The sequence below is a fragment of the Eptesicus fuscus genome, chromosome 23 (genome assembly GCF_027574615.1).
Source record: "Eptesicus fuscus isolate TK198812 chromosome 23, DD_ASM_mEF_20220401, whole genome shotgun sequence".
In the NCBI taxonomy this organism is placed as follows: domain Eukaryota; kingdom Metazoa; phylum Chordata; class Mammalia; order Chiroptera; family Vespertilionidae; genus Eptesicus; species Eptesicus fuscus.
In genome coordinates, this window is record NC_072495.1 from 11,823,607 (window position 1) to 11,836,071 (window position 12,465).

Genomic DNA, 12,465 nt, shown 5'->3' on the forward strand with positions numbered 1-12,465 from the left:
CACCACCAGCTGCTGAGGCAAGCACCCGGGTGTGGCCCCGGTCTGCCAGGCTCCGTCCCCTGCTGCCCGGTCCTACAGCTACTGAAGGGATAGGAGGGGCGAGCCCACGTAGAGCTAATGATTTGCTTTTCAAAAGGCACTTGATTCTGTTACTGAGGGATTCTGAGTAGCTGGTCTTTACCTGGTGCAGGAGTGGGTGCTCAAAGGGAACTTGAGATCCTTGCCCGAGGGCAGCCATACACCCTAGCGGAGGGACGGCTGGCTTGGTGCTTTATAACTAATTGCTACCAAGAGCCACGTGAGGCGGAGAAGCTCAGAAGTAAACCAGAGTCTAATACCTGAGCATTTTAAGGGGACTCGACTGTGAAAGCTTGGAGTGAGTCTGTGTACAGACAAGAACCGAGTGTGAACATGTGGGCATGGGGTTGACTGGCCACCGAAAAGCGGGCAGCTGAGCAGCCTGGACTTGACCAGCCGTCAGGACGCCCAGTGCTCCTGGGCGCCAGGTCCTGCCTGGCGGAGCTGGAGCTATTCACACACTCCCTTCCGCTACCAGACGCTGCTCTGACTAGCCTGGCACCCTCACAGCAGCCACTAGGGGAGTCCTTTTTCTTTTTGGCAGGGATGGGGTGGAGGGGTCAAATCTATGCAGGATGACTGGCAGCTGCGCCCGGGGAATGGAGGAAAGGGGCTCCCTGTACAGCCTCACTGGGTGGTCCCTGAACTTCATCAAAGCTTATCTATCACTGACCGTCAAGGGCGGGACACAAGTTACATTCAGAATGATGGGCAGAGAGCTACAGCCCTCCAATTGTTTCACTTTCTCTGAAAAGCATTATATATGACAAAATGAGAAAATTACATCTCTGTTTTCTTTCCTTACAAATAATAGAGTTTAAGGGAAACAAAATGAGTGAGTTATCCATGCAGTTTTGAAAGCTTTCCAGCGTTCCATTATTGCTGATATTGCCGTTATGACTAATCTAATATTCACTCTAAGACAAATGTGTCAGACAGGAATTGCATTAGTGCTTTTAAAAGCTCAGAACAACTAAATCCAGGGTGTGCTGTAATTTTTTTGCATTCAGCGTGGATTAGCCTACCATGATGAAAACTGTTCTGAAGCATTTATTTAAAATTAAAAAAAGAATCATATTCACAATGTTGAACAAATTTACAAAACTGGTGCGCAGGTACCTGTGAAAGGATGAACACTATTTGTTTAGAGACCAGCTGCCTCCCACGGCCACACTTCCTTATTCCTGATATAAACTGGAGACATATACTATTTAAAAATAACACTTTTTAAATAGTAAAATATACAAGATTCCTGAGCATAACAAAAATATCTTGGGAATATGTGGCCATCAGAATATAAAAGAGCGAGTGTCATGATTGTAAAACTACGGTGGGCAGGGCTAGAAACAGTAGAAAACGCTCCGCCTTCCCGAGGACGTAATTACACGTCAATGCAATCGAAGCGGCTCGTTTAATGGCTACACGGGGCGGAGGTGCGCGGAGGAGCGCAGGACGTGGAACTTCTTCAGCGTCATGCGCACGGAGCCCAGCTCGCGGTTAATCCGCTCCAGACGGTCCTCTAGGGCTTCCTAGGCAGAAAGACGGGAAAAGTGTCATGAGAATCTACCCTAGGTTCACTGGCTCGTTACCATGAGATGGGCCTTCCTTTTGGCAAAAGAACAATCCTATATGATAAAAGGCTAATATGCAAATCAACCGAACAGCAGAACAACCGGTTGCTATGATGCACACTGACCACCAGGGGGCAGACGCTCAATGCAGGAGCTGCCCCCTGGTGGTCAGTGCGCTCCCACAGGGGCCTTACCACTCAGCCAGAAGCCGGGCTCAAGGCTGGCGAGCACAGCAGTGGTGGCAGCGGCAGTCGGACATCCCCCCGAGGGCTCCTGGACTGCAAGAGGGTGCAGGCCAGGCTGAGGGACCCCCCTGGAGTGCACGAATTTCATGCACTGAGCCTCTCGTATAAACATAAAACTGACTATTTTGTTAACATCTTTATGTCACTTTTTTTTTTAATATATTTTATTGATTTTTTAGAGAGAGGAAGAGAGAGGGATAGAGAGTTAGAAACATCGATGAGAAAGAAACATCGATCAGCTGCCTCCTGCACACGCCTCACTGGGGATGTGCCCGCAACCAAGGTACATGCCCTTGACCGGAATCGAACCTGGGACCCTTGAGTCCACAGGCCGACGCTCTATCCACTGAGCCAAACCGGTTTTGGCTGTCACTTCTTTTAAACTGCACAATGTGAATCAACTTTTCCACCACCCAAGTAACTTCGGCACCGTACCCTCAGCATGGTCACGAAGTGGGGGTTCTAGCAACAGTGACACAGGGACGGGAGGGAGCCCTAACCTAACCATGCTGAGCTGAGAAAGCACAGCCCTCCCCGAGTTAACAGACACCCGGCGGACGGGTGCCGGGTTCCAGGTGCTCACACAAACAGGTAACTTTCTTCTGACAAAAATGTCCAAGTTAAAAGGAAAAACAACATCTGGAGGAGACTTTTCCAAGGAACAGATTTCACAATGAGTCGATGAAACAACTGTGATTATTAAAAGTACCTGGAATATATAGGGTGTTCCCCCAAAATGTATCCACACTTTAGCAGTGGATAGCTCAATCCTGAAAAGGAAATATATTTTAATAAACACTGCCTTTAGAATTATTCAAAGTGTGGGTCTACATTTTGGGGGGGACACCTATGTACTTATTATTTTCAATACTTTATTCAGTATTAACTCCAATGGTATCCTGCAATAAAACTTTAGGATTTCCTCCTTAACGACTTTAATTATAAAAGGACCACATGTTCCTTATAGAGTATTTAGCAGACAGATGAGCAAAAAGCAAGAAGTGACTACTGTTCTCTTTACTCTTTTCCTGCAGATGTGCTCCCATCTTTAAGAAAATTTTAAAAAGAATTCATCTACTTCCAAATGTTTTTCAATCGAACTGGTCTTGTTATATCTTTCTACAACACTGTTTTAAATTAAGTGCAACATCCCATCAGATGGACCATATTTAACCTAGGATCTCTAGTAGAGATGTAGGTGGCTTCTAATTTTAGCTATCACAAATAAGGCTGCCGTAAATACCCTTAAGCACATCTCCTTGCGTGTACCTGTGAGTACTGCCTTAGGAACCATCCCCGACATAAAAGCGCGGGGTCCAAAGGGAGGCAGAGTCCTACCACGTGGGACAGCAGTCAGCCGGGCTCCGGGGAGGGTGGCGCCTCCACTGCACCTGCAGGGTGTGCCCACACGCTTTTCCCCCACCCAGGTACTGTTCTTAAAAAATACCTGCCAATGTTGATGCTTTGGTTTCAATGTGTGGTTTTTTATTCATTGCTGAGGCTGACTACTTTTCACATATTTTATTTTGTTGCCCAATTTAACTTTTTCACTTACGAATCAGATACAAGCACCCTCAGCCCCTTTTTGCTGCCATTTGCCTTCACATGGAACTGAAAGAGCTTTGACATACAGGGTGGGCAAAAGGAGGCTTACAGTTGCTCAAATGGAAAATACAATAATAATAATAATAGAATAAGCTGCTCCGCATACCACCCAGTATATGAACAGAAACTAGAGCCCTTCGAGTCTCACTTGAAGAGCTCACGACCATTGTATAAAAATATATTAAGCAAATGTTTCAGACAGATTTAGGATCAGAGCACCAACATTTCTCCTGCCTTCCCAGTAAACTATTTTAAGAAGAGTTTTGTGTGTTGCGTCTTACAAATTGTTTAATAAGAACTTTCAGAACAGCAAAACCAATAAAAAGACTTAAAAGACAGGTAAAAAGAGAAGTTAGGGCTCCAGGCCCTGGAAAGAGCCTGAGACTGTACTGTGTCCGATTTTCCTTCTGGTGTCGCAGTGCAATCTCGTGATGAGCTTCCCCTGAAGCCAAAGCCCGGAGAAGCCGACAGGCCGCTCCATAAGGGACACACGGTGCCGTTATCTTTAGATGTTACAACATGAACAGTTTGACTGTCCTGTGGCTTCATGCACTTCCATTCTTGGCCACGCGCCTGCCCCACCGCCTGCTCAGTGATGGAACCACACCTTCCTCTGCGGCTAGGCCATGTGCTCCCACATTCGTTTCTCAAAAACATACTTGTGTGTTTTTCTTTCTTTCTTTCTTTTTTTTTTTAAATATATTTCTTTATTGATTTCAGAGAGGAAGGGAGAGGGAGAGAGAGATAGAAACATCAATGGTGAGAGAGAATCACTGACCGGCTGCCTCCTGCACATCCCCTACTGGGGATCGAGCCTGCAACCCAGGCATGTGCCCCTGGCTGGAACCGAACCCGGGACCCTTCAGTCCGCAGGCTGATGCTCTATCCACTGAGCCAAACCAGCTAGGGCGCGTGTGTGTTTTTCTTGAAATGCAAAGGTAAAATCAGTTTTTAATACAGAAAGCTAGCATGCAGTTATGAAATATGCTATGATCACCAAACACTTCCTGCAGAGGCTGAGTTCTGACCACCTGTGCCCACGTGCCTAAAAGCAAGATTTACAACCATCTGGTCAATGGGGGGCCAGGCTCCGAAGCAGGCTTAAGCTGAGACACCTCACCTGATTTAATCTCGTCTGCAAAGTGACTCGTCCTCCCACCGAAGGCATCCGACTGAGGGCAGCCTCAATCTGTCAACACAAAAGGCTTAACTAAGACCAGGAGAACTCGCATTGCTGCAGGGGTTTATCACAGAGCGAAGGGCAAGACCTCAGGCTCCTACGTCCTTGTCCGTCTCTTCCCTAAGTCCCCCTGTCATGATGCGCAGCGTCAGCTCGGCTCACAGGTGTGGCTTTGGTGTGAAATGCCCAGCAACTTCCTGGGGTGGGTGTCACTCACCGACTCCTCTGACTAGACCTTAGCCACAAGCCTTAAGTTCAGAAAAAGAGGTAAACAATTTTTTGTTGCTTTTACCTGGTCTTTTTCTTTTGTAAGTTCATCAAAAAACCGTTCTGTTTCCGCCAGGGTCCTGATTTTCGCGGTGTACTCGAAGTCGTGGGTGCGCGCTCCGGCAGCCGGACACTGCGCACTACCCAACTCGCCGGAGGCCGCGGCGCTCCCCGAGGCGCCCTTCGCTCCGCTCGGCGGCAGTTCGGGGGAAGAGCTATGACTTGCATGGGTGCCGGTGGCTTTTTCTGAATATTTTTTTTCTGTCAGAGAGAAAAAGAAATGCCTTTGATTTCTTACCAAGTTTTCGAATAGCTCGTATACACACTAGATACGTTACCCCCTTCATTTTCTGGAAAGAGCTGCTACGGGGCCAAACAGCAATGAGGAACAAAACCCTCCACCATGGTTACTCAGAGCTGCTGCTCCACAGAAGCCAGAAGCTCTGCCCTCGGTGGGACAGGCCTCCCTGTAAACCTAATTAGCTTCAGTGCACTTCAGAAAAAGTGTAAAACTAAACAGCACATGTATGGCAACATGAAAGGGCTAACCTCTCAGGGGCCTACCCACGTGACTTCATCTACACTATCTTACACCTTTATTCCAAACTTAAGATATAAATGAGGAAAAGAAAAGGATCACCCAAAGCCAAAGCGGCCTTAAAAACCAGACTACACGTGGAGAGGAAGTGACGACAGTTAACAGCCCCGTCCCTCCGTTTCCCAGCTCCTCACAGAGGACAGACACCCACACGGACACAGCTGAGCGCTGGGAACGCTTCTCTTGACCACAATACTTAAAGGCAGGGTATTATCACATTTAGAACCTTGGGAAGATACCAGACACGCACAGGATGAATGGCTAAAACCAAAACTGAGAATTTTGTAGGAAAAGATACCTTCCGAGTCATCTAGAGGAAGAAACTGGAGTTGTTTTCTTGGATTGGTACGTGGTAACGTAGACACGGGAACAGTATCTAAATCATCCAAAAGTATATCAAATCTATTGAATGAAGCAAGTTACTTGTGAGAAAACACTGTCAACTGATGTTCCCTATCGCCACTAGAGAGACGAGCTGGCATCCAGGTAACTCACACACTGACATATTTTTAGAAAGAAACTGGTCATACAATTTTTCAAAACTGAAATCTAGTTTGTTTTCTAATACAAATCCTAGCTACATACTAGAGACTTCCAGTATGGGTCTCCTGTCTGATCTTTCTAACCCCCCACGGAACCAGCAGGGCAGCTATTACCATCCCTGTTCTACAGAAGAAGAAGCAGGCCCACTGCGCTCGAGGAATTTCTCCAGGAGCCTCTGGGGCTGGCTCAGCAGGAGCCAGTGGCCGCCCCCGGAGCGCACCTGCTGACCACATCAGTGAGGTCACTTCTCAGGGGCCCAGGTAAGCTGACGCCCAGTGCCAGGGCCACACCAGGACAGCCCACGATCTTGTACCATAAACCTTCTCAAGAAAACAAAGAAGTATCGTTCTACAGCCAAAGCCAGGAGGAAGGGGCTGTGAGACGGTGCTGAACTTAGGAGTAGCCAGTTCACACCGTTACCAACTGTTTTCATGTATTATAGTATTTTTAATTTTTAGTATGACATTCATTGATATGATTTAAAGCCAGAGAGTTCCCATTAACTGAAAAATTAATGATAGCTAGAGGTATAAGTTGACATTTAAAAAAAAATTAATAACATACATATTTTATGCTACAATTTTAGAGAACTTACCGAATTGGACTGCTTTCGGTTTTGCTAAGCAGATGGCTAAATCCTGGGGACAAATTTTCTTTAGGGGATCGCTTTGGACTATAAGCCACAGTCACTGGTGTTAACATAATCTCTCTTTTCGCTATAGAAGAAAACGAAGAGGAAATATTCTTTTCCTTCTCTATAATACATGTGTTATATTGGCAGAACATATTCTTCAAAGAAATATAATTTCACTGAAAGCTTTTTGAAAGACAAATAAGAGTACAAAGAATAAAAATAAAATAACTCCTAACCCTGACACCAAGAGGGGACCACAGCCAACATTTTATACAGCAGACTGTAGCTGCGGCACGGGCTCAGAACTGGTTTTTCAGGATTTTAGAAGTGGACTGGAAATAAGATGGAAACGCCAGAGCCCCAGTGGACTTCCCTATAGCATAGTCATATAGGACTCTTCTCAGCTGTTATGAAAGTGAAAATTGAGGACACAGAAATCCAGTGTTCAGACTTGAAAACCATCCCTGCCATTGGCTGAAGAGAAAGGTGACTAGTGTGAGTAACCTTAGGTAAGTGCACGCAAAGAAGCATCGCTCTGCAGGCTGGCTTCCGTTCATGTTTGAGCTAAAGTTTAATTAGATATTTATCAACTCTCTCAAACACTGTGCAGTGGTATTAGTTGCAAAAAATTTGCTGGACACACCAACAATCTCACGCAATAAACTTATCATTTTTTCAGTTACAGTCCGAGCATCTGTGCAGTCAGATCTGTTATTCTTGGAAAAGGTCACAGGTCATATTTAGGGACCTGTATTCAGAGATCTCCGGTGCAAGGGAGAGTGTAAAGGAGACGGGGAGTGTGTCTGAGTGTGCGGCTCGAGTGGCACCCGAGCCCGGAGGCGTGACGCTAGCTCTTACTTGGAGTGCTGGGCTTGCGGTTGGAAGGCGGCAGGGAGGACGACCTCTGCGCGGCACCGTGAAGCCTCCTGTGTCTCTGCTGGGCGCATTTCTCTGGGGACCGACTGGCACCGACAGTCGTTTCAGTTTGCCGAGGATTCGCTAGTTCTGAGACAAGTGTAAAAAAAATCAGCAAGACAAACCCAGCTTCACTCATCTGCCTTTATTAACAGATGTTCACCGGCAAGCAATTCTTCTCACTGTGTAGGTTACAATGATTATTTGCAAAAGCACCACGTTATTGATAACAATGCCTGATGAAGAAAAATGTGGGAGTTTATAATGCATTCATTCTGGTTCCCTGTTTACAATTCAAGGTGATTTTTCAAGAGTTTATTTTTAGAAAGCAGGTCACTAATTTATTTACAAGGAGATACAGTTTTGGATGCTACACCGAAGATGTCAATGATGTGGTTACCAGGCCTGACCAAGTGAGCAGAGAGGAAGTATGAGAGGAGCTGCAAGTACCTGGACCCATGAAAACCAGCATGAAGATGCTCTAGCCCCTCTGCTGGGTGCTCGGGAGCCTAGAAAGGCAGAGCAGGAATGGCCCCGCTCACTATGAACATCAGGCGTCTGTCACAGCTTCCTGACGTGTGCAAGTAAGACAAACTGATGCAGAAATTTTCCACATATCACTAAGAATGCCACAGAAATCTTTAATAATCAGAATGTAACACGTAATCTGCTTTTATAAAAGGCACATGTTATGCCATGACTGTGATAAATTATTCACTAGGGATTTGATTATCTATGAAATGGGGCTGAAGCAGCAATAAACTAAACCAGTGGTCGGCAAACTCATTAGTTAACAGAGCAGCAAACCGTGGCTCACGAGCCGCAGTTTGCCGACCACTGAACTAAACTAACCTTTTATTTCATCACTGGGGGAATTCCATTTTAAAGAGAAAGTAATATAGTTATTAGGAAAGGGAAAAATCCTATATCTCTACAATCCTATCTAATCTAATCTAATAATAGACAAATATGCAAATTGACCACACCTCCGACACACTCAGAAGCCACGCCCACAAGCCACACCCACCATCCAATCAGAGTGAGTATGCAAATTAACCCAAACCAAGATGGCTACAGTCACAGAGAGCAAGGTTCCCTAGGTAACAGGAAGCCAAGCTTTCTGCCAGCCGTTGCAGGCCTAAGCCTCCACTCAAGCTACAAAGTTTCAATTATAGAAGGTAAACAAATTCAAACAAATGGCAGCAGAATGGAGCTTGAGAGAGCAGGACAGGGTTGCCGCCAGCAACAGGGGTAGCAAAGCTTTCCGAACACCCTGGCCGGGCCCACCCGCTTAAGGCAACAAAGTTTCAATTATAACCCCAACACTAATGGATTCAGGCCTCGGAGGGAGCCCCAGGCTTGGCTCTGCTCCAGGCTACAAAGTTTCAATTGTAGAAGGAAAATAAATTCCAGATACCAGGGTCTCCGCTTGCATCCCAGGGGGCGTGGCCGGCCTGTAAACCACCACAGGCCCCTCGCTCAGGCTGCCCCACGCCCCAAGGGAACCCCACCCTGATCAGGGACACCCTTCAGGGCAAACCAGCTGGCCCCCACCCCTGTACCAGGCCTCTATCCTATCTAATAAAAGAGAACTATGCAGATTGATCATCACTGCAACACACAATATAGCTGCCCCCATGTGGTCAAAGATCCTGCCCCCATGTGGACACAAGATGGCCACCACAAGATGGCCAGCAGGAGAGGGCAGTTGGGAGGCACCCGGCCTGCAAGGGAGGGCAGTTGGGAGGCACCCTGCCTGCAAGGGAGGGCAGTTGAGAGGGACCAGGCTTGCAAGGGAGGGCAGTTGAGAGGGATCAGGCCTGCAAGGAAGGGCAGTTGGAGGTGATCAACCCTGCAGGAGAGGGCAGTTAGGGGTGACCAGGCCAGCAGAGGAGGGAAGTTGGGGGCAAACAGGCTGGCATGGGAGTGATTAGGGGGTGATCAGGCAGGCAGAAGCAGTTAGGGGCAATCAGGAAGGCAGGCAGGCAAGCAGTTGGGAGCCAGCAATCCTGGATTATGAGAGGGATGTCCGACTGCCCGTTTAGGCCCGATCCCAGGGATCGGGCCTAAACGGGCAGTCGGACATCCTTTGAGGGGGTCCGAGATTGGAGAGGGTACAGGCTGGGCTGAGGGACAACCCCCCTCCGTGCACGAATTTCGTGCACCGGGCCTCTAGTAAAAGAGTAATATGCAAATTAACCATCACTCTGCTATACCCACAAGCCATGCCCACAAGCCAATCAGGAGTGAGTATGCAAATTAAACCCAACCAAGATGGCTACGGCCATGGAGCAAGCAGGAGGCTTGGGTTTCCCCGGCAATGGAGGAACCCAAGCTTTCCACACACCCTGGCCGGCCTAAGCCTCCACTCAAGGCTACAAAGTTTCAATTATAGAAGATAAATAAATCCCAGATCCAAGGGACTCTGCTTGGGTCACTGGGGGGCGTGGCCAGCCTGCAAACCACCACAGGCCCCTCACCCAGGCCGCCCCATGCCCCAAGGGAACCCCCACCCTGATCGGGGACACACTTCAGGGCAAACCAGCTGACCCCCACCCGTGCACCAGGCCACTATCCTATCTAATAAAAGAGTAATATGCAAATTGACCATCACTCCAACACACAAGATGGCAGCCCCCATGTGGACACAAGATGGCCGCCACAAGATGGCCAGCAGGGGAGGGCAGTTGGGAGGGACCAGGCTTGCAAGGGAGGGCAGTTAGGGGTGACCAGGCCTGCAATAGAGGGCAGTTAGGGGCAAACAGGCTGGCAGGGGAGCAGTTAGGCATCAATCAGGATGGCAGGGGAGTGGTTAAGGGTGATCAGGCTGGCAGGCAGAAGTGGTTAGGGACAATCAGGAAGGCAGGCAGGCGAGCAGTTGGGAGCCAGCAGTCCTGGATTGTGAGAGGGATGTCCAATTGCCCGTTTAGGTCTGATCCTACTGGGATCGGGCCTAAATGGGCAGTCAGACATCCCTCGAGGGGTGCCAGATTGGAGAGGGTGCAGGCTGGGCTGAGGGACACCCCCCCCCCATGCACGAATTTCATGCACTGGGCCTCTAGTCTATCTATATATATAAAAGCCTAAGCAACCATTACGACCAGTCAACTGCTCAACTAATCGCTATGGTGATGCACTGACCACCAGGAGGCAGACACTCAATGCAGGAGCTGCCCCCTAGTGGTCAGTGTGCTCCCCCAGCCAACCTCCCATGGCCCACCAACCTCCTGCAGTCCCTCCCCCACACTGGCCAGCCCTGATCGGCCCCAATCACTGGCCAGGCCAAGGGACCCCACCCATGCACAAATTTGTGCTCTGGGCCTCTAGTATTAAATAAGAAATAAAATACTTACTATTTGAAGTGTCCTCTCTCTCTGTCTGTGTGCCCCAATTTTTAAATATTTTTTCTTCCTCAAGTTCTTTTAAAGCTCTCATGACTGGTGTGTCTGAAGTCTCTCTTTGTTTTTTTACCAGTATGTTTGTTGGTGAACTTCCAGGTGAAGAATCCTTTTCTGGAGGAGACTGGTACCTTAAATAATAATTATAAGACACATAGTGCTATGGACAGAATATTGTGCCCCTTCCCCCCAATTCATATAGAAGCCTCAGTCCTCAGTGTGATGCTATTTGGAGGTGGGGCCTTTGGGAGTTAACTGAGTTTAGATGAGACCAAGAGGGGGTTAGTGCCCCAATAAAAAGAGGAAGAGACAAAATCCCTCTCTCTCATGTGCCAGGAGCACAAGAGGGGAAGCTCTTCACAGCCTACAAAAATGAACTGTCCAGAGAGCACTAGTCTCTCAAAGTAAAATAAAAAATCAGGTCCTTAAAATTGAGACATTAGGAGACAAGGAGATAGCTCTAGGAAAACACCGCAGTCCCTAAACATGACCTTCGACAGTCATCTCACCCAGGAACGCCTGTTTCCTCCACTGCCGTCCTGTCAGGCACGTCCAGGGGCTGGCCGGTGAAGATCGAATACTCCGCCCCCGGGATCAGCCACTTCCGCCTGCTGACATCAGAGGTGGCGAGTGTGCTGTGAGGGTGAGGAGTGTTGTGGGCGTTACAAGGTTTGTGCTTCCATTTAAGCTGAGCACAGATGAAAACACCTGGCTTCAAAAGAGTACCCCCATGCTTCCATGGAAACTTAAAAACCGCAGGTAGCATCTCTCAATACGTGACTTCTACATCACGGTTCTAAGATCATTTCACGTTTCTGTTATTGCTGATCATAACTGAGCCTCAGTTGAGACTCAGGGACTGGTACACCCACACAGCTCCATACACCCCCAGCGGAGAGCGCCCTCTGCATCCCACCAGCCCCGGGACAGAATTTTCTGCTCATCACACACTGCTACTGAACACTCGAAACAGAGCTACTACGACTGAAGAACCAACTTTTAAATGTGTCTTCATTTTAATGAAGTAAGTGGTCTCCTTTTCTCCACACCTCCTCCGCCCTCGTGCTGGGAAGGCCACACGCACAGGCTGTCCTGGCCTCTCCGCGGACCTGCTCTGCTCCTCCAGCACCACCGGCCTGGTCTCAGCAGGAACCAATCCTCCAAAGACTCCTCTGGCGCCCTGCGCAAGCTCGGCCTCCCCTCTCCTGCGTCTCAACCCCTCCCAGATTCTCTAGTCCCGCTCTACCTACCCTGGGGTACACCCCGACTCCCTTCCCAGCTCGCCCTCAGTCACAGCTGACGGGCAGCCAGCACCTCGGCCTGGGCGACGACACTGACTTCTCGATACGTGATATGTCGCTACAAAATCACTCTCGCCATCTCAGCCGGACACCCAACACGGCTGGCAACAGAGCTCTCTGTAATGGGCGA

At 48.5% G+C, this 12,465-nt stretch overlaps 1 protein-coding gene across 7 annotated transcripts in view; it reads right to left on the reverse strand.

Annotated features, from left to right (window-relative positions):
• Nucleotides 1-496: 496 nt before the first annotated feature.
• MPHOSPH9 (M-phase phosphoprotein 9) overlaps nt 497-12,465 on the reverse strand; it is a 43,386-nt gene continuing 31,417 nt past the window's right edge. For 4 of the 7 annotated variants that reach the window (XM_054712593.1, XM_008142896.3, XM_054712592.1 and 1 more), the window contains 8 exons: nt 11,544-11,669; nt 10,990-11,165; nt 7,580-7,726; nt 6,683-6,803; nt 5,843-5,946; nt 4,972-5,207; nt 4,620-4,688; nt 497-1,607 (listed from right to left, as the gene is read on the reverse strand). In XM_054712593.1, coding sequence (XP_054568568.1) covers nt 1,497-1,607; nt 4,620-4,688; nt 4,972-5,207; nt 5,843-5,946; nt 6,683-6,803; nt 7,580-7,726; nt 10,990-11,165; nt 11,544-11,669 — 1,090 coding nt within the window. In that variant the 3' untranslated portion in view covers nt 497-1,496. Of the gene's footprint in view, nt 1,608-4,619; nt 4,689-4,971; nt 5,208-5,842; nt 5,947-6,682; nt 6,804-7,579; nt 7,727-10,989; nt 11,166-11,543; nt 11,670-12,465 lie in introns of those variants that run through there. The other 3 variants (XM_028147113.2, XM_054712594.1, XM_028147114.2) reach the window with 3 other exon arrangements.